At 37.7% G+C, this 22,561-nt stretch overlaps 1 protein-coding gene and 1 long non-coding RNA gene across 7 annotated transcripts in view; one reads left to right on the forward strand and one right to left on the reverse strand.

Moving 5' to 3' along the window:
- The window catches only part of PLPPR1 (phospholipid phosphatase related 1), a 150,328-nt gene that overhangs the window by 13,345 nt on the left and 114,422 nt on the right, over window positions 1-22,561 (reverse strand). For all 6 annotated transcript variants that reach the window (XM_039322170.1, XM_039322166.1, XM_039322169.1 and 3 more), the window contains 3 exons: window positions 17,605-17,793; window positions 12,702-12,834; window positions 5,278-5,528 (listed from right to left, as the gene is read on the reverse strand). In XM_039322170.1, coding sequence (XP_039178104.1) covers window positions 5,278-5,528; window positions 12,702-12,834; window positions 17,605-17,784 — 564 coding nt within the window. In that variant the 5' untranslated portion in view covers window positions 17,785-17,793. The remainder of the gene's footprint in view (window positions 1-5,277; window positions 5,529-12,701; window positions 12,835-17,604; window positions 17,794-22,561) is intronic.
- On the forward strand, window positions 8,885-14,644 carry LOC120298416. The gene is made up of 3 exons (XR_005554072.1): window positions 8,885-8,923; window positions 12,219-12,333; window positions 14,303-14,644. It is a non-coding gene; the product is annotated as an uncharacterized LOC120298416 (long non-coding RNA).

Genomic DNA, 22,561 nt, shown 5'->3' on the forward strand with positions numbered 1-22,561 from the left:
ATTGGTGTAGACAGGCAGAAGATATAGATAGGGTCTTCTCGATCAGAAAACAAAATTTTCAAAGAAACACAGGACAGTAACAATGGGTGATTTTGCCCATCCTTACATTTGGCACAAGTTTAACTCTACATTTGTCAGAGGATGGATGAAATAACAAAGAGTTATACTAAGTGTTGGAAAAAGACCCCCGTTAAAATTTTAAGAAAAAAGCCTTTTTATTAAGAATCAATCAACGACATTTGATCCTGGATGGACCAGACTATTGTTTGGCTCATGGTAGATTAGAAGCCATTGTGGATTTTCAGGAGTGTTGGCTGTTAACAAAGGGCTTTGAAGTTTAACTCTGCTGTTGGTTTTACCTGTTAACTATGCAGATAGACAGACAGACAGACAGACAGACAGACAGAAAGACAGATAGACAGATAGACAGATAGACAGATAGACAGATAGACAGATAGACAGATAGACAGATAGATAGATAGATAGATAGATAGATAGATAGATAGATAGATAGATAGATAGATAGATAGATAGATGTCAGATCAAATGGGCTGGGTAAACAGAGTTGTAGAAGTTCATAAACTGTGTGCCTGTTTTGAAAGAGGAGGAAATTATTATTTTTGAAATATATTATTCAATTAGGGGAGACAATGTATATGTTTTTTTTCTTTTTATGCACATATAATTTCTTCTTTTGTTTTGTCTAGTTGCCAACGCTGTGACAATGTCGTCGCTCTGACGACATCCATTTTTACTCTTGCTTTAAATGTGCCTTTTTAGTCTTTTAGAGTTCAGATGTAGAAGGGGGAGTTGGGGTAAGTGCCTGAAGGTTTAGCTAGCCATAACAAGGGAGAAGTGGGGAACTCAAGGACACGTTCCGATAAGGTTGTGGCAGGCTTGGAGGCTAGAGAGGAAAGCCCGAGTTTTGTGCTAATTGGAGACAGCTCTTGTGGGGTGGGAATTGCAATTTGTTACTTTGTATCTGGGAGGAGGGAATCTCATTCTTGGGTTCAACTATGTAAGTGCCCATACTTTGTTTCCTAATAAAATGTTCTTTAAGGAAGAAATCCTTACTTTGGAGTTCTTTTAACTGGTTCCATCTATTGGAACCATGACATTAGTTTTGTTTCGTTTTTGTATTTTCTTTTTTATCCTTTTTTTGGCGTGTATTCTAATGTTTGAATAAAAAAACAGTTAATGAAAAATAATGAAGAGGGTATGCTATTCTAGACCTAATTCTTATTAGCAGGGATGGATTATTTGAAGAAGTAAAAGAGACTAAAACTTTGGGAGAAAGTGACATGTTATCTATCCTTTTTTGTGAGTTTAAGGGGAAGAGGAATAGAAAAGCTTTAGACATGTACAATGAAGTTCAGAAGAGAGGACTCTGGTGAATTCAGGCAGAAAGTAGTTCAGATCAAATGGCCTGGCATCTTGAAGAGGGCAGTGTCTCAGGAGACTGAGAAATCCTACAAACGAGATATAGGTAGTCTTTGATTTATGAGTTTAATGCAGCCTGCCTATTAGGGTCGTAATTCATGATGGTTTTAAGGCAGCGCTCCCCAACCTTTCCGGCTTGGCTGACAAGAAGGGAGAAGAGGGGAAGGTTCTGTGTGAGTGGCAGGTGTGCATACATGCACACACGGAGCTCCATTTGCGCAAGCGTCATACATGTGTGCCCACTGCTCATGCCAATGAAGCTTCGTGTGCACACTTGCTCGCCACTCACACAGCCCAGTTCCAAATGGGCCGAAGCCCAGGGGCTGGGGACCCCTCTCTTAAGGGGGTTACCCATATGACCAACCTGATTTTACAAGCTTTTTTCAGGTATTTATTAAGTGAATACCATTGTCATTTAGTGTACCCACTGTTCACTATAAGGTGTTTTTTGCTAAAAACCAAAAATAAATACTGAGTTTTGGCAAAAAAAAAAAGAGTCATAAATCATGGTCACATCATTGCCGGATGCTGTAAGCAGTTATAACTATGGGCTGGTTGCTAAGTGCGTGAAATGCAATCACATGACCATGGGGGAGGGGTGCATGCGAACTTCAGAATCAGGTCTTGCAAACCTTTTAAGGAGTCTATCGTAACTTTGAATGGTTGCTAAGTGACCAGTTGTGAACCGAGGACTACTTGTGCTATAGGCACAATTGCAAGCAAAAAATGACATTTATCAAGGCAGTATTGATAACTACAGAATTTTCTAAAAGGCTAAGAAAAATAGATACAAGAAATAAAAGAGGGACTGTGTATAACCAAAGAAGGATATAAGGCAATAGCCAAAAACTATAGAAATTGTATTCCTATAGAAAGGCTAATACTCAGAATAAGTTGGGCTTTGTAAAAAAAGCCTAGAACAACAACAACTACTACTACAACTACTACTACTACTCAAGTGTGTCAGCAACAAATAAAATGGCTGTAGATCTGCTCGGATGTGTAAGCAGTAAATCAATAATGGCTGGTGGTAAGAAGGCAGAATATCTTTAATTCATAGTTTACATTTATCTTCTCACAGGATGGCAATTAAGACCTAACTGGTTATCACTGTGACACTAGTGGAAGACAGGAGCTTCAGTTTGGGACAGACAAGAACCAGGTTAAAAATATGTGGCTAATTTAAATGACTTCAAGTCTCCAGGGCCAGATAAATTGTACTCATTCTGAATATTGATGGAACTTGCAGATTGCAAATTCACTAAAGGGGAGTATCTTTGAGAATTCCTGAAGATCTGGTGAATCCAGAAAATGGGAACAAACGCTGTCCCTTTCTTGAAAAGAGAGAAATTACAGACCTTCAAGCTTAAGAATATTAAAAAGCAGCTTCATTGTAATTCATGCTCCAACTGCAAATGAGACTATGATCACTTGATTAACAACCACCAAGAGCCAGTATGTATTTGTCCAAAACAAATGATGCAAAATTGCCATTTTCTCCTTTTTTTTGAAACGGTTACTTGTTTTAATAGATTGGGGATGTGCCCTGGACAAGAATGTATCTTGACCTCAGCAAAGTATTTGATGGAATCCTTCATGATATATTCAGTAATGAACTCCTAATTGGCTAAATCACTGCCCTCAGAAAGTATTCTAAGTACTAAATGACTTCATTAATAACCACATTAGTTTGGAGAGCTAAGGGCCCCATTGACCATTTTTATAAATAACCTAGATAATTGGTTGAGACAAAAATTGGTAAATTTTCAGGTGACACCTAACTAGAAGGAGTAGCTAACAATTTATTATTTTTTAATATATTATTGAAGGGTTTAAAAAACAAAAATAAAAATTAATACAAACTAAATAGAGTAAGGAGGAAAAAAGGAAGAAATGAAACAAAGCTAAAGTGCAGTAAGGAAAAAAGGGAGAAGAAAAATAGAAAGTACAGAAAAAAGATAGAAAGAAATGGCTTCTGATCTTCTTTATAGCAGTTCTAAGTACAACAGTAGATTTACCTCTTTCTCTAAAGTTACATTGTGACTCTTCTTTCTATAATTTATCCAATCTAATAATCAAAACTGTAAGTCATAAGCTTATTTTTTTTTCTGTTTTCTTCAGAAAGTCCATAAGGGGCTTCCTACTAGCAATGAGGGGAGGCTAAAACTTCAGAAGTTAAAGAAAGGATTACAAAACATGGGCCTCTAGGCAGGTGTGAACCTAGGCCAAAATAAATAGGATGGATTTGAACAGGAGAAAAAAAATGTAAAATCCTTATCTGTGGTTATAAAATAAAAGAGAAGACCTGGTTTGGCAGTAATACAAGTAGAAATGATCTGGGTGCTCTATCAGATCACAAGCTGAAAATGAGTAAGTGAACAGTGTTATACAGCTACTAAAACACTATTTTAAGATGCATTAACAGCAGCAAGAAGTACAGACCCCAGGAAAGCATTATTCTGTCTTGGTCTAATTCTTTCTTGGAATACTGCATTCAGTTCTGGGCCCCACAGTCTAAACAGGAGTGTAAGATCAGAGGAGGGCTGGCTACTAAGATACCTGGGTAGGGGACTGGAAACCAATTCCAGTGAAAAAATGATTCAAGGAATGTCTAGGGAGATTCTCAGTCATCCAGCTCATGGTTGTCCCAAAGATGCTTTTTCAAAAGGTAACTGGACTTCGTTTTTCCTTGGAGTAAGAAAGGAATGGAAGGAAAAACAAAATCCAGTTGCCTTTTGAAAAAGTACCTTTGTGATTCAAGGAATATGCTTAGCTTGCAGAATAGAAGACCGGGATGGAAATGATGACAGCAGCCTTCAGATTTTTAAAGGGTTAATATGTACAGAAAGGAGTGAAGGTATTCTGTGATCCCTCAGAACCACAACTACTGGGTTACTACTGGGATTTAGTTTAGATATTACGAAACTTTTGATTTAACAGCTGTCAACCAATGGAATAGATTATATCATAACATATAGGCAATCTATTCCACTGGTTGACACTCTTAAATACAATGGTATTATCATTTTCACAGGAGATTTTCAAACAGAATCTGGATACCCATCTATCCAATATGCTTTAAGAAATCCTACATTAAGCATGGGGTTGGACCAGATGTCCTATAAAGATTTTTTTTTTCTAAGTGATTTTAGTGAATATTAGAAACTATGCGTCACGCAGAAGCCAGGACCACCCCAGCTCCGGCAAGGGGAAAAAAGTCACAATACGTCACGACACGACACATGACACAGCAAGTTTGACACCCCTGCTCTATAAATAAACATGATCACACTGAGAAGATGGCAATGCTTACAGGTAGTCCTTGACTTACGGCCACAATTGAGCCCAAACTTTCGGTTGCTAAGGGAGACATTTCTTAAGTGAGGTTTGCCTCATTGTACGACCTTTCTGTTCACAGTTGTTAAGTGTTAAGTTAGTAACACGGTTGTGAAGCTTCCCCGGCAACTTTGCTTGTCAGAAGATCAGAAAGGATCTCATGACCCTGGGACATTGCAACTGTCACAATATGAGCCAGCTGCCAAACGTCTGAATTTTGAGCATGTGACCCCATCCCCCAGAGGGATGCTGCAAGTGTGAAAAATGGCCATTAGTCACCTTTTTTTGGTGCCATTGTAACTTTGAACCATTACTAAACAAACCGTTGTATGTCGAGACGACCTGTGTATTTGATTGTGATACGGTACAGCCCAGCAAGCCTGCCATGGCGGATCTCTGGGATTCTGCATTTAAATCTTTATAGAGAAATGAGAGGACGTTAAAGCAATCAGAAATGATAAATGAAGGACAGATAAAAGCAGAATCTCTTTATGTACTTACTGTAGCATATAAGGCTGAATATATGCTTAAAGCAGCATGTTTGGATGGAAAAGATCTCCTCGCTTTCTCAATCACATCTTGGTCACCGGTGCAGATATTCCCATTGTTAACAAACTGGTGATGAACTCGGCAGTCACTCCCAGTGTAGTTGGGTTTACAGACAGTCAAGAAATAGGGTGCCAAGTTTCCAGTCACTACCTGGCCAGCATTTACAAATATGTTGGTAGCAAAAAGACCAAATGCAAATACTCCTGGGAGAGTGAAAAGGTAAAACAACAAGAAAAGTGGAATTATTATTAAGAACTGAACACACGATAGGCATGGAAGAAAAATAACAGCTTCTTTCCCCCACTAGAAAAAAAAGGGGAAGAAGGAAAATTTGCAATACAACTAGGAAGAAAAAAACTGAAGGTCAGATCCAAACTACGTAAGATGAAGATCTGCAATCAAATCTCTTTGAGATTTAAAAATAAGGATATATGTAATTAAACCAAGTGCGGAGGCTGCAAATTTAGAAAAAAAAACTATATAGATATGGAGACATTCAGATGTACTTGAGCCCTTCAAAGTTGCTAATGTTATTTTATGCTAGTATCAGACACGTTCAAGGTATGGCTTTTGTTTAAGTTAAGTACACCAACTGCCCAGCACATATAAAAAATGAGAACCCAACTTTCCTTAATGTTCAGAACATAATATGGGAATGTATGTAGAGGAAAATGAAGAGAGAAATGAAGCGAGTCTTCTTCAAGTAATCAATTCAGAATTGTACTAATGAGGGCAGGGAAATGGTTAGGATCTAATGAAAATACAGAACATTAGAATAACCGAATATGCGATGATTAAATGAAGCATGGATAAGCGTTTTGGGATGGAAAGTTTATACAATCTCCATTTCTCTATTGGAAAATCAGAAAACACTTTTGTTATTTTGTCAGTGAAAACCTTTTGTCATTATTAGTAACAATCCCAGTTTAACAGGTACCCTTTGCCACAATTAAGAGATTGCAAAAATATCCCATCTAGTCAAGGAATACTAGATAGATAGATAGATAGATAGATAGATAGATAGATAGATAGATAGATAGATAGATAGATAGATAGATAGATATAGAAGTTAAGTCAAGTCAAGGTCAGGTCAGGTCTCAAATTTCCATTTCATTCTACCATCTACAACGTAGTATTTCTTGATAGTTTTTCATTCATGTTCCCTGCTTAGTTTCCTTTGCCACAATTAAGAGATTGCAAAAATATCCCATCTAGTCAAGGAATACTAGATAGATAGATAGATAGATAGATAGATAGATAGATAGATAGATAGATAGATAGATAGATAGATAGATAGATATAGAAGTTAAGTCAAGTCAAGGTCAGGTCAGGTCTCAAATTTCCATTTCATTCTACCATCTACAACGTAGTATTTCTTGATAGTTTTTCATTCATGTTCCCTGCTTAGTTTCCAAGCCCCAATAAGCTGGTTCATGTACAGCCACTTGCTATATCCATAGTTACATTTTTTTTAAACAAATTTTATTGGTTTTTTAATTTTTACATCAGAGTGTTCAGGAAAACACCGTGGTGAAGGGGAAGTTAGTCATCTAAAAACAAAGTCATACATATATAACTGGAGTTAATGCATTAAAAATTTCCCTCTCTACTTCCCTCTCATGATATAAGGAATATAGTTTAATCTATTTCTTCATAAAATTCAGTCAGTCCAAACGATCATCATCCTGATTTAAACTTTACTGATTTCGGTTAACGTATTCCAATTCATCTTAAATAAATATATTAATAAAATTTCTATAACATACATACTATTCCATCAATGACATTCTAATATTTTCATATATATTCCATTTCTTAATTTAATAAATCATTGGTTAATATCCTTTCTTCTCTTATCAGAAATCTCTCTAGTTCTTCTTCTATTACAAAATAGTTTTCTATATAAACAGAATAAAAAATAAAGAAACATTTCAGCCCGTTGAATAATATTTAAACCTCAACCAAAGTAATTATCATGTCTAAGACAAACATATAAAATCATGGCATCCGGCCTTCTCAATTCCTGGCAAACAGATGGGGAAGAAATGGAGGTAGCGACAGATTTTATTTTCCTGGGCTCCAAGATCACCTCAGATGGGGACTGCAGCCAAGAAATTAAAAGACGCTTGCTCCTGGGGAGGAAAGCTATGGCAAATCTAGACAGCATACTAAAAAGCAGAGACATCACCCTGCCAACAAAAGTGCGTATAGTCCAGGCCATGGTTTTCCCAGTTGCAATGTATGGCTGTGAAAGATGGACCATAAGAAAGGCTGAGCGCAAAAGAATTGAGGCCTTTGAACTATGGTGCTGGAGAAGACTCCTGCGAGTCCCTTGGACTGCAAGGCGTTCAAACCGGTCAGTCCTAGAAGAGATCAACCCCGACTGCTCTTTAGAAGGCCAGATCCTGAAGTTGAAACTCAAATACTTTGGCCACCTAATGAGAAGGAAGGACTCACTGGAGAAGGACCTAATGCTGGGAAAGATTGAGGGCAATAGAAGAAGGGGACGACAGAGAATGAGGTGGCTGGATGGAGTCACTGAAGCAGTAGGTGTGAACTTAAATGGACTCCAGAAGATGGTAGAGGACAGGAAGATCTGGAGGAACGTTGTCCATGGGGTCGCGATGGGTCGGACACAACTTCACAATTAACAACAACAAAGATGGGTCGGACACAACTTCACAATTAACAACAACATATCATTACACAAGTTATCATCTTACTAATTTCACATAATCAGTTAATTGTCAAATCAGTCCAAATCTCTAAAGCCTTTTTGACCCAATAAGTAAGAATTTAAGTCATATTTTTAAATCTAACTCCGGCTTTTTTTCTGTGCCAAGCTGGTGTCCATGATGCCATATCTATGTCATCAAATCTCCATATTTGAGTAGTGATATTTATCAATGTAATTCTGGTCAAATTTCTCCTCCCCATCTTCCAATATCATATTTAAAAGTAGGAGTGTTTCAGTTGAAGACATTCTTTGATCTTCAGAGTTCTCCATAGTTTGTATATAAACTTCCTCTTCTGTAGTAATTAGTTGACTTGTAGAGTGATCAATTAAAGTCTCAGTCTGGGATTTTGGGTCCAAGGTTTTTCTAAGATTCAATTGGTCAATAGGTTCTTTTTCCATCACATTAAATTATGTACACTGTTGCATATTGGCTTCTTCTTGGCCTATAGGTTGATCTTTTAAAATTTGAGGCTCAGCTTGTGGTTCTGCAAGATGATCTTTAATTTTTCTCCATGATTTCACATACTCTGTAGCTTCCAGTATTTTTTTCCAGTATAAGCTCATAGTCAAGCTGTGGGTAAGGTTCTTCCATTTCCATAGTAAAATCGTCTTTTAGTCTTTTAGTAAAAGCTATATTTATTAAAAGTCAATAAACTTCCGCCTTCACAATTTCTAAATCACAAAGTCAACCCACAGCTGTTTCCAAGCCTTTGTCTTCTTGTTATAATTGCAGTAACACTTTTCACCACAAGATGTCCTAAGTGAGCCTAGAAACTTTTTTCTTTCCCCAAGTTAAAAGCGTTTATCTCATTTTGAGAGCAAGGAAGAAAGAGGCAGGAAGAAGCAAGTATCTCCGATATAGTAAGTAAAATAATGTTCTATATTACAGGTTTTTCCAGGGGTCCCAACTATCCCAAAGATTAAAAGTTCAATAAATGCTGTTTTGTAGTTTTATTCAAAGTATTTTTCCCCAAAATAGTTGAACATCGCTTTCTTAGGATAGGGAAGTCATCCAAAGGCTTTTTGCAGAAAAAATAGTTGCGGGTAAGGGGGGGGGGAAGTCTCAACCAGATTTCTACGCGGTGGTTTCTTCATGTTTAGTTGTTCTTTTGAGTTCGGCTGGTGCAGCTAAATGATCGGCCATCTTGCAGGACGATCTTTAATCCATCGGCCCTAAGGAGTTAGCTGGAGCCGAGGGAGAGGCTGCCGCCCTCCCACCGTCACCAGCAAGCCTCCTCCTCGGTGGTCGCCCCTCCAGGGCGACTTTCAACCCCCTTTGGGGTCTACCAGCAAAGGAAAATTGGCCGGTGAAAAGACAAATCTTTTCACTCGACCACAGTTGCCGCAAAACCGAAAGTCCATCCATAGTTACATTTGGTCTGTGATCCTCCAAGGGCTGACTATGGCCACCCTTGCTTAATTTTCCATATCAGCTAAATGCTGCCATCCTATGGGGCTTATTCAGCATAAATGTACAGGTACAGAGAGTCCTTAGTTTCAATTATTTGTTTAGCAATAGTTCGAGTTTACCACAATGATGAAAAAATAACTTTGCAACCAATGGTCACATTTACAACCTTCAGAGTCTCTTTCTCTCTCAGTAACATGTTTGCCATTATACTTCAAGGTAGGCTTACTGGGAATGCTGGTTGTCAATGGGTGAGCCCTCTTACTCCCTGGAGGTGGGAGCTGAGTTTACAACTATTTCCCCTCCCCCCTCCAGCAAACTGGCAGGCAGTTCCTCAGTAAACCAAGGAGGAGGAAGAATGACTTCTGATAGCTTTTCACAAACAAAGTCAATGGGGAAGCCAGCAGGAAGTCAGAAATCACTCCCACTCCCACTGCTACATCCAATCACCTGGTGGCAAGACCTGCAGGTGAGCAGTGATTCGCTGCCTTGTAATCAAGGCTGAAATCTGAAATCTCTTTAACAGCAGTGAGTGGCAAGGAAAGAATAAATGATGACTTGGATGCCTGCTGGTGAGATAGGGCTGGATGGGGGATGCTGGCAATCAACGGGTGTGCCTTCTTCCCTGGAGGGGGGGGCTCTTGGGGACATACGGGAGGGAAGAAGAGTGCAGTTTTCCTCATGGTCTGTGGCTCCCTTTGTTTCTCTCTCCCCCAGCAAAATAAGACAGTTCCTCAGGTCAGCCAAAGAGAACAAGCAGTAACTTTTGATAATTCCTATCAGCTTCGCTTCCTAGAAGCAATGTCACAGGACAAGCCCTTAGCTCTCATTCTCACGCTTTTTTTGCCAATCCATGGTCATTCTGCTTCTCTGTTTAGATGAGGAAATATCTCTGAAAATATGACCCAACGGGGCTATGAGTAATTTACTTCCTAACTATAGGTCATGCTAGCTGCTGCTGATAAGAACTGGCATTCAACAATATTTGCAGGCCTAAAGGTTTTCCAGCCCGGTGCTCATTTATTTATTATTCTAATAGTACAGGAATATGTCCATGGTGTTAAGCTGCATTCCTGGAGATTACCTTGATTATTTGGCAACAAAATGGAAGTTGTTTCTTTTGATTTCTTCTCATAGCCCTTATGGTTCCCCATCCAACTTCTAAGCAGGTGCAACTACGCCTAACAATTCATGATCACCTAGCTGGGTTTCTTCAAATTTTGTTTTGTATTCTTATATTGATAATAATGGATACACCTTATATGAGAAATAACCACTCTTCTTTCATCACATCAGATGCTTTATTTTTAATTCACCATTATCGGGAGGTTCTGCCTATCAATATGATCCACATAAAGTGTTTTCTATCTAAGGAACTACATATTTCAGAAGCTTATATACAGATGAAAACCATCTAAACCAGGGGTCCCCAACCCCCGATCCGTGAACCAGCACCGGTCAGCAGCATGCCAGAAAGCAGGCTGCACAAACAAGGAAAGCTCCATACTTGGGATGCAGGCAGTATTCAAAACCACACACCCCTCTGGTCCATGGAAAAACCTTTCTCCATGGCACCGGTCCCTGGTGCCCAAAAGGTTGGGTGGGCGCTGATCTAAACTGAACCAACTTTCACATTTAGCCCAGCCTATCTAATCCTCTAACTACAAGAAATCAAGGCAGATAGAAAAAGAAAATACTTGGGATGTACACTAACTGAAGCTGCTGAAAAGCATATCGGCCAAAATAAATATTTAGCCATATATGCACAGCTGAAGTGCTTTTAGCAGAAATCCTGATTGCCTGATTAGTTTGGACTTCAGAAGCACAGTGAAAACACTTCCTAGATTTTCTAATGGCCTCTTTACCACTTATCAGTGCAATAGAAATTGCTTAAAATGCGTATTTTAAAATCATTAAAAATATCAGGGTTTTTTTTTTATTTCTTACAAGTGATGTCTTCATTTTGATTACTTTATTCAGGAAAGAAGCAAGCTGCAGGAAATCTTAAATTCTATGTTCATTTAAAATGGATACACACAAGGAAGCCACTAATAAGACACTAATTCTTCAATTCAGTTTCTTCCTGCAAGATGGGAATAACACTACAAGGCTGCTAATATGATTTAGATAATGCATGTGAAACACAGAGTAGGTCAAATGTCCTAAGCCCTATTCCTTGGACACAGTTCAGTTGGAAAAGAAAGAAGAAAGAAATTATTTTGTTTTGCTCATAAGAACACAGGGAATAATCATAATGGAGTGACAGGAATCATAGTCCTGTGGAAATAGTAAAAGAACTTGATTGCTGCTTAGATCCAAATTTCTCCCAATTTTTTCACAAAATTAAGACTTCAACTAAATCAGAATATATTTTCACTGGAAGAACATGGAAGCTATGTTTCCAGCTCTTATACAGGTAGTCCTCGGCTTATAACAGTTCATTTAGTGACTGTTCAAAGTTACGTCATTGTTTTTTACACTTACAACTGTTGTAGCATCCCCACAGTCAAGTGATCAAAATTCAGACACTTAGCAACTGATTCATATTTATGATGTTGCAGTGTCCCAGGGTTACCTTTTGAAACTTTCTGACAGGAAAAGTTGTAAAATGGGGCAAAACAAATTTCTCATTTAGCAACATAAATTTTGAGCTCAATTGTGGTCATAAGTCGAGGAGCACCTGTATTTCATCTCTTCATATAATTTCCAGAAGAAAACCACTATTTTATTTTTGTAATCTGTTTTTAGAGGGTGCCTCTAGTTGGAAATTCTACTTCATAAGCCACTGAAAATCTTGACTGCTATAGGAAACTAATGGAAAATAAAAGTGATGGTTGCCAGCCAAAAGTCATCAGAATGGCAGGTTAGTACTTGGCCTTCCATAATGAATTTTATTTCTTATTTCTGAAAGGAAAAAGAAGAAAATAGTTTTGCCCTTCTTTTGTCACAGGCGTCTCCCCTTTGAGAGAATCTGTCTCTGGATATCAATCAAACTGTACAAGGTCTTCTATATCACTAAGCTTTATGAAATGTGATTTGTTAGGTGTGAAATATTGTGCCAGAAAAATGCCCAAAAAGGCCGTGTCTAAAAATTGGAGCTAGCAAATTCTTTCTCACACACATCTTCCTCCCACCCACCTCCCTGGGGATCCTTACATGGGAGATTTGTGCATAGAAACATATGAAATTGTTTTTCTTATTTTATTCTACAAATGTGTTAATTATGCTTACCTATAAATCGAATGATTCTCCGAAGTAGTGGATTCAGGTAACAGCATTCTCCTGTCAAAATGGTTTTCTCTTGGATAGTTAAGCTTTCTCTAGTGGACTTGATGAAATACATAGATATCTCTCCAATAAAAATCTGTAAAAGGGAAGGGAAAGGGGGAATGCTGAGAATCACAAAGACAAATGAATTGGTCACTGCTGAACTTCTCTTGATAACCGGAAACCACTCTCTGGAAAGGGATGTTAATTCATCCCACCCCATTCCTTAGCCTAACTTGGCTATGACAGCAGAGAACAGAGCACCAATAGGGGACAATTAGTGGGAGTAGTAGAGAGGTCAGATAAATTGAATTTTCACCAATTCTGGATGATCATCTATGGATGAAGAGATTAATTAACCATTTACTACATTTCACTGGGTTTACATCTGAAGTAACAGACTTGAGTCCTTAATTTTCCAAAGATTATCTTCTATATATTACTAAAACTCTGAATCTTGTAACTTTTAATTGGGTGGAATAGCTTTGAATCAAGTTACCACAAATGGGCTAACATATGGAATACATCCCAAAACCGGGACCCATGACTCCCTCGGAATTGAAATTTGGCAAAACGTATAAAACACTTTATGACATAAACATTATCATAAAGCATTTTATGACATGATACAAAATGTCATAAAACACTTCCTGAGCTGGTGTTTGACAGTTCAACATGGGCTACTTTCAAGGCTGATCCATCTCTGAATGTATCCTGACTTTTCCAGTGAAGGCAATACAATAGAAGCTGTGCCATTGTTGAAAGCACTGAGGAATCTGGTAAGAAAATATCTCTGAAATGAGATATTTAGTTAAATGTCTAAAAACTTAAATTTAAAAATAAGTAAAAATTGCAACCAAAACAAATGAGACTTTTTCAATTCCTCACTTGCTAAAGTAAGGGGAGGTATATGCCTGATGATTTTCCATTCATATGAACTAAATTTATTTTATATTTTACTAATCACCCTCAGTTGGGAGTAACACAATTTTATCCTTTAAAAGATGTATTTATTTTTTGTTATTAGTACAATCAGTATAGGAACAAAACCTAATTACAAATTAATAGAGGAAAACGTTATACTTTATTTTTTTAAAAAAGTAATTAATCCATTTCCTTTTTTTAATTTGTTGCTGCTGAATCTCAGTTGGATGCAGGAAGAACTACAGAATAGAAAAGGGAATATGGAACAGCTATATTAAAAGCAAAAATGGCAATAAATAAGCCTTGTGGAATATAGAGGCTATCAAATTCATTATGCAATAAACATACATTGTGGACAAAAAAATAATCCTCATGGTGCTCTTTTTGGAAGAGTGTATTTCTGTTTTATTGCTACTTCTCCCTCTTGGTACATTTCTGTCAGTAGAGCTTCTTGTATCTCCGCCTCTCCTTATTTTCCCAGTTTTTTTTAAAAAAAACCCTCTGCTTCCTCTTCTCCTATTACTTCCCATTCTCTTCAACATCTTTATTATTATTCATCTGAGTGCTTATCAGTGGAATAATGGTGCAGGCACACAAGACTTGATTTTTTATAAAGATATCTGATTTTTTTTTTCCAACAGGAAGGAAATTAACTTCAACTAGAGTACCTTTAAGGCAGACACAGAAATAAAATTCTCCCATTTGTGCTACCTGCAACTGGAGGCATGAAAAAGACAGAACCCAACCAACTTTTATGTGATTTCCAGACATACAGTGATGTTGCTGGATAGTTTGTTGCTAAAATTTCCAGCCAATAGAATAGAATACTTTATTTGGCCAGGTATGATTAGACACACAAGGAATTTGTCTCTGGTGCAGAAGCTTTCAGTGTTCATGCAAAGCAACAGAGTAATGGTAGTCATAATAATGATACTGCTACTGATAATCATAATGTAATGAGATGTACAACAGGAAGTCTCAAATAAGCCCACTTCCAAATAAACATCTATAGGAATGGTTACATTTAGCTGGATTCCGCCTTTAATGGATTGTCTACTTTGTCTTCTGTGCTGTTTCTTCTAGTAATCACTCCTCCTCCAATCAGGTGCACCATCAGTTCCTAACTGTTGCTTTCTCAGATTCTATTCGCTACTATGTATTTATTTAGATTATATCTTGCCTTTCATTCATGAGAATGACAGCTCTTTCTCCAACGATTTTTGCCCACAACAAATCTGCTACGCTGAAAAAGAACTAGCAAAGTTACCCAGTGAGCTTCCATGCCTAAGGGCAGATTGGTCCCACTTTCTAGTCCAACATTTTAACCACAACACCAAATTTAGCTTTCTTAATTATATACAAAATTTTAATTGGCAAGCAGGACATATCTCCCTCACATGATGCTTTCTTCACCCCTTGAATCTCTGCAATTCAATAAAGTTTGGGCACTTATTTTCAAGAAATGCAACTACTGCTGGTATTGCTAGAGCTATAACAATCTACCACTTTGATTGAAGCAATGACATTAAGATTTTTTTTGTTGATAAGTAAGTTTATCCAGGAGACTAGTGTAGTGTAGCCATTATTAGTATAGTATTGCATCAGGGACACCCAGATTCTAGTCCATCCCCAGCAACAAAAAGCACTGGATATTTTTGAGTCAGTCATTAGCATTGGTCTGTCTCCTAGTCAGAAAAGTAATAGGTGTACATAACCTATTTTAACTGTGCATGCCATATATATATTAATAAGTTCATGATGTCCAGTTGCCCTGGAGTGCAGAGCAGAAGAGAAGCACACTTTGGCTTTCATCTTCAACCATGTGACCATCAATTGCTACTCTATCATTAACGTGGCTTCAACCACTGGATGGAAAATTAGCAGGTAAAGCAATGGTTCCCAACATTTTCTATACCCCACACCCCTAGAATGCTTCTGATATATTCTCGCACCCCTTACAAAAGTTTGAAATTATGCATATACACTACAATGTGGAAAACCCAAGTTTTTGCATCCCCTGGAATATAGCCTCACACCCCTGCTTGGGAACCCCTGAGGTAAAGGAAGCTCATGTTTCTATTGAATCAAAGAACTTCAAATAAATCTTCCAGGTGAAGAAGATTTTTCCATACTACATGGAAATTCCATCATAGCTACACTTTGGTTGCATAAAATATAGTGTGTCACTGAAGGATTCAGCTGATTAATTCCATGCACTGCATTTATGCACGAAAGTGATAAGAAAATTGGACCTCCCACTGTTATTTCCTAACCACAGACTAGTTATATCTCCTGGGGCTGTGTGTTTAGTATCAGTGTTAAAGGATCCTGCATATGTCTCAATACATTTACATAGGATGGGGAATGTTAATTAGCTAAGGTTCTACTGCATATAGAAGAATCTCAGAAAGATACAATAATAAACATTTAATCTTTTTCTATAGCTGACGGGCTGCCTGGCATGAACTGGAATAGAGGTCATATGGCTGGACATTCTTATTGAACATGCCCTGAGTGAGTGTAGGTAGCAAGTAAACACTCCTCAAATATCTTTTCAGATTATTTCCTTTTTCTAGAAGCCTGTACACTTGTATCTGCAAATGCACCTTTAAAAATTCACAATACCTTTTCCCTTCTAGCTTTCAATATTCTTTTGCCATACCTTCAACAGATATCTCCTACCTTTGAACATTTTAACAAGTGTTATCTGAATATTTGACCTGCACATTAGTTCAGCATTTTTAAATTTTTATTTTGAATCATTTCTTTAAAAACAGATGTCATTAAAAAAAACAAAAACCTTTCTGGAAATGTGGGTGGAAGAAAGTATGTTTGTAGCACTCTTGCTATCAGCCAATCATATTGCTCACAGCGGTGCACATCCTGAAAGGATGCTGGATTAAGACTTGTGAATTTGAATAAGAAGCTAAGCTGAGCCTATCCTATATGGACACGTTCATCTAGTTAAATGTGCTTAATATATGTTGCTCATTATTCTTCTGTTGAATCTCTTTTTGCAGTGAACTTAAGGAAAGAAATTGCAAACATGTACAACAAATATTCTGGTGGGAAGGAAAAACAAACCGGGTTGCACAAAAGGAAACTAAACAAACATGTGTCAGAAGCTTATTTGAAGCAGCGTTTTAAATTAAATCAGTGGCTAAATCTATTTGCTTTGTAACACAAAGAAGCTAATGTCTGCCATGAAAAGAAAAGCAATCAGGACATTTTTGGCGTTTATTTCCTAATCAATAGTTTTCTTGGACTTATGACAGCCTTTAATTATTTTCCATGGGAATTATATTGGAAAGAGTTGGGAAACTGACATTGGATTTGCAAAAGGCTTTTTTTGTTTATTCGTTCATAAGCACTACTCAGCTTAAATGCTTTTTGAAGCAGTCAGTTTTGCCTTCAGCATATGAAACCTCGCGCACCTTGCAAGATTCTCATTTTGCTTTTACTAAAAGCATTGTTTATTTATTTACTAAACTCCCTGAGAACTCATGGTGATAAACTCCAGCACCAATCATTTACATCAAAGTGCTGTGGTTGATCTAAATGTGTGAAGCTGTTTACCCAGCGAGAAACATTTAGCTATTGCACTTCAGCTGAGAAATATGTAACATGGTGTTTTGTCTTCCTGTGAAACCACATACAGATAATTAATTAATTAGTGGGATAATTAATACCCAAAGGGATTATGATAATGTGCCAATGTCTGACACAAGCTTATCAGATAAAACGAAACAAAACTAAAGATGCCTTGAAGTTGTGCTGGACTCCTCATGACTATACTGACGTTTATGGAGTTAGATAAAAATCATGAGGGTAGAAAAGGAATAAAGTCTCTTCTCCAGGAAGTCAGCAATCAACAATCCAATAGTCAAAGAATCTTTAAAATATGCATTTACATATATATATTTAATATATTCAATCTACTTACAATTGCTGTTGGGGTTGCAGCCAGGACACAGTAGAGGACAAGAGGGGAAATGAAGCTTTCATCCTCTATTCCTGGATATGGTTTCATCAAATTGCTGTCTTGACAGAAGAAGCCTTGAATATGTACCTGGAAAGTGTCCGTGCACTCAAAGTAGTAGGCAAGCAAGACCGTCCCAGCCATAATGACAAGCTGAAAATACAGCATGGTGATAACGAGACATTAGCAGCTGCTCAGCACTTACGCCTCTGACAATTGCCCCTCTCCATTCTCACTGCCACCATTCCAGCAGCAAATGCCCACATCGGTGCAGGAATGCGCTGGGATGAATGTCTGCCCTCTGGAGCACTTCTTACATAAATGGCAAAGTAACTCCCCCTTCTACTCCCAGGGAAGTTTGGGGGCTACAAAGCACCTCACAAAAAGAAACAGGAGGTACCGCCCTGACTTATTCCAAAGCGTGTAGTTGTTACCAGCAGTGTGGATCAATGCAAATGAAATGGGGCAGCCCTGAACAGGGCATACATCCTATCAGTTCAGGAATCTGGGCTGGAATAAACACTCCCCAGCCCACAAGGGCGAGGAAAGTAACATACAGATGGAAAAGAAACCTTAGGAAGGAAAAAAAAATCTAGTGGGATTTACTCTGGAGGGTGCATAGTAACGTAGCCAAGGAGTTTCAGAAAGAAGGGAAGCAAAACAGTGACACTGACAATCCTCTGCTGTTCTCTCTCCACCTACTTCCTATTTTTAGCTCTCTAGCTTCCATCTGAATATGCCGTATTTTAGGGTTTTAATTCTTTTTGGGAGCCGCATCTTACTCCTGTACTCAGTATTCCATATCTTTATCGTTTTATTTATTTATTTTTAAATTTATTTGCCACCCGTCTCGATTGAAACAGGCCTAAGAAGAACATTTGAAATATTCCAGCTAATTTGGTTTGGAAATTAGTCCAGCTCCTCCCCCCCCCCACAGCTACCATAAAAAGCACTATGCCTTATTTCCAGATTTGTTTGTTTGTTTGATTGTTTAATATATTTGATTTATGTCCTCCCTTTCCATCCAAGTAGGATGACCAAATTAGCAAGGTAATAAATTAAAAGCAACACAAATTATTAACATGCATATATAATTAGTTTTAAAAAAATCCTTTAAACAGTTCAGAGTATCAGGCTGAAAGTGCTCAATTTAATCCCAACTTGGAACCCCAGAAATTCTTTTCTCCCCATGCAGTCTGTAAAAACCTTCTGGCAGGCAATAATAATAATTACAAGGCTCACTCAAAGTCCATCTCATTCAGAAAAAAGCAAATTACAAAAAAGTAAATAAAATAAATTTTGAAAATGGAAGAAAGGCAGTAACGGGAAGAGAGGAATTGATCAGAAATGCTAATAAAGAGGCTCAGGATGAACTTAATGGAGGCGCAACTGGCCCAGCACTATTGCTGAGGTCTATTATTGTCTTCCTGAAATGAGGAAAAGTTCATGTCTTTCAAAAGCTAAACCCAGCTTTCTTGAAGAGGTGTGAAGTCATACTCAGTGGGAAAATTTACAGTAAATATCCTGACATCTGTTTGGCTACAACTCTGCCAAGCAGAATCCCTACAGGAAATCCCTAACTTGCTTTACTGGCAAAGTTCTCCTTTGGGACCTCAGAAAAAAACAAAAAGAGAGGGGCTTTCTTTGGCATGACATACTACTCAGTGTAGAAGGTGTAGTTGAGAAGGAGAAGCCAAAACCCTGAAGAAAAACGACAATGCAAAAGGATAGCATGTTTGTATCGCCGAAGATATGCTTATGCTTTCAAAAACAAGGAGGAAGGAGGAATATTAGATATGTTCGCTGCTTTGAGTTGTTTATAAAAATAATAATAAAGGCAGACTATTAATAAAATAATAAACTAATAAAGCAGATTTTAACAAACTCAGAATAATGGTAAGTAGGATCACGCCGCAGAGAAAGTTAATGCGAAAAAGGAGTTTAATACGAGTGGGTTTCCTGAACAAGGGTATCAAAAGCCAATTTTAAGAAGGATAAAAAAATGGAGGACAACTAAAGAAACTAAATACAGGAACACAAAAGTTTTAGCAAAGGTCTAAAAACAAGAAAGAAATGGGAAGAGGGCCACTTCACAAACAGGTAGCCCAGATATGTAGAGCTAGTGTCAGGAAACCAAAAATTCAAAAAAATGCTAAGAATAACAAAAAGGGTGTATTTAGATATGTTCAAAATAAAAGAGAAAAAATAATTAGTATACCAGCTTCTCTGTGAATGAAGGAATGTATCTCAAATCTGTAGATGATTAAAAGTTGGTTGAGATTAATATCCTAGTAAGTTGTTGAAAATTCAAAACAATTTTGATAGACTGAAAAATACACTGAAGGCAATATGATGAAAGGTAACAGAGACAAGTGCAAAGTTCTTCACTTAATAGCGCTTACATTTATATACCCCTTCGCAGTGCTTTACAGCCCTCTCTAAGTGATTTATGGAATCAGCATATTACCCCAAAGAATCTGGGTCCTCATTTTACCGACTTTGGAAGGATGGAAGGCTGAGTCAATCTTAAGCTGGTCAGGATCGAACTGCTGGCAGCAGAATTAGCCTACAATATTGCATTCTAACCACTGCACTATCAGGGCTCTCAAGAAACAACAATCAGATACATTGGCATTAGAAGGGGGGATGGCTTCATAATAGCATGATAAAGCTACTTATGTTTCTTTTTTAAAAAAACATACCCTTGGAATAGAAGTTGATGGCAAGCTGAGGATAAGAGTAGTGTGATATGGCTGTAAAAAGCTAAATGCCACTTTAACCTACATCAATGTTGACTTTCAAATTACTGTTCATAATCAACATGCTAACAAAGGTGTGTGACAACATCCGTTATTTTATGTGTGCAGGCAAAAGTGTGTATCCTGAGTTTTTCATTAATATGAAATGGAGCAAAGCATTTGATCAAATAAAACTAATTTCTAGCAATCTCTGCCCTTGCATCCTTCAGCTTACACAGATGTCTCAAAGGTTTGCAACAGGACGGAATGGATGGGAACTCCAACCATCCATTCAATATGAAATAATGAATAGTGCCCAATTGGTTGTTTACAGGTAGTCCCTGACTTACAACCATTCATTTAGTGACTGTGTGGAAGTTACAATGGCACTGAAAAAGTGACTTATGACCATTTTTCACACTTATGACCGTTGCAGCATCCCCTTGGTCATGTGATGCTTCACAACTGGCATGCATTTATGACAACTGCAGTGTCTCAGGGACATGTGATCACCTTTGGCAACCTTCTGACAATGGGGAAGCCAGATTTACTTAACAACCGTGTCATTAACTGCAGTGATTCACTTAACAACTGTGGCAAGAAAGGTCATAAACTGGGACAAATACACTGAACAATTATCTTGCTTAGCAATGGAAATTTTTGGCTCATAAGTCAAGGACTACCTGTAATTCACTTCAGGAGGCAACCTAAAATCAGAGGTTTTACTTTCCTTTTACTATGTATTCCTTTCCTATCATATTTTAAACTGCTATATGCCATGAAAAATAGAAGCAGACAATGTATTTCTTTGCTCCTTCACAATGCGATTGTTATGCATTGAGAACATCTACCTTAAATGAAAACGATACAAATTTCAACCTCCTGTGTACTATAAAGGCTGTGTATCACACAGAAGCAAAGCAAAGCAAAAACAAAAACACAAGATAGAACAGCAGTTCCCAGGGATACAGTAAAATAGAAATGATGAAAAGAACTACACTGCCTCCTTGTGAAAAAAAAAAAGGCAACCTTGAAAAACATTTTTTTCACTTGAATGCGTACTGCAACCTCACTTTCCTCTCCTTTCCCTGCTAGGCCAAGTTGGGAGCAGCGTCAAAGGAGACAGATGGCTGTTTGGTCTAACCATCTGCAAGAATATGTAGTTTAGCTAGAGAATGCAGTATTACAACTAGAAAGAGAGAGAGGCATTCTCCTGATTCTTAGAAAAGAAAAACTGAAGGCAACTGTGTGAAGACAAGATCTAGGTTCAGGCAACCTTTGTTGAACAACACAATAAGCCCAAATGTGGTGTAGCATGTTGTGTGAGCTCAGTCATCAGGAGGAGTAGTAGTTGTTGCCCCTAAATATTTAGATGCTGCATGGGAGAAGATTCCCCATTGTTGGTTCTCCAGAAAACCCATTCTAGGTCCCACACCAAATATCAGCTCAAAGCCTATACAAAGGATTATGAAAAGACAAAAACAGCCCTGCCATAAATGAAAGGATGGCCAGCTGTCATATGAAAGTGATAAGCCAGTCAAATTGAGCTGAATTTTCATAACCATCAAGGATCAGAGATGAATTCAGAAGAATCAGAGAGAGCACAGTCTCATCCAGCACAATGGAATCATTATTTCCTTGTATGTTTATCAAGTTTTCAAAAAGCAAATTTCTTGTGTGAATTAAACTCCAATTTATCTAGCTTCCTTCAATTTAACATAGACATCAGGCTTTGATTTAGAACTTCTTTCAATTTTGTTGAAAAACCAAAACAGAAATACAACATTAGTACATTATCTGGAAAGCATATATCAAGCTCCTGTGAACAAGATGTTCATCAAATGACATACTCATATGAGAAATCAATTTGCATTTGGACAAATTTCACTTACATATCTTTTCATGAAACTGAGTAGGTAGGTAGGGAGTCTGGATGAGGCAGGGCTTACATAGTTCGTTTTCCCATTTTAATTCTCCATGCATGTAGACTGATCACACCAGGCTTTAGTTGCAACTCTTTTAGACTTTCTACCTGTTTCACTATATTGCGCAAATAAGCTTGATGAAAAAATACAGGTAATTCTTGACTTAGGATCACAATTGGGTCTGGGATTTCATTTGCTAGCAATGTGAGTCATTAAACAAGTCATCATGTGTGATGGTTGTAACTCTGAGGAGGAGCC

This window comes from Crotalus tigris, unplaced genomic scaffold (genome assembly GCF_016545835.1).
Source record: "Crotalus tigris isolate CLP2741 ecotype Arizona unplaced genomic scaffold, ASM1654583v1 scf7180000023864.505019, whole genome shotgun sequence".
Taxonomy (NCBI): domain Eukaryota; kingdom Metazoa; phylum Chordata; class Lepidosauria; order Squamata; family Viperidae; genus Crotalus; species Crotalus tigris.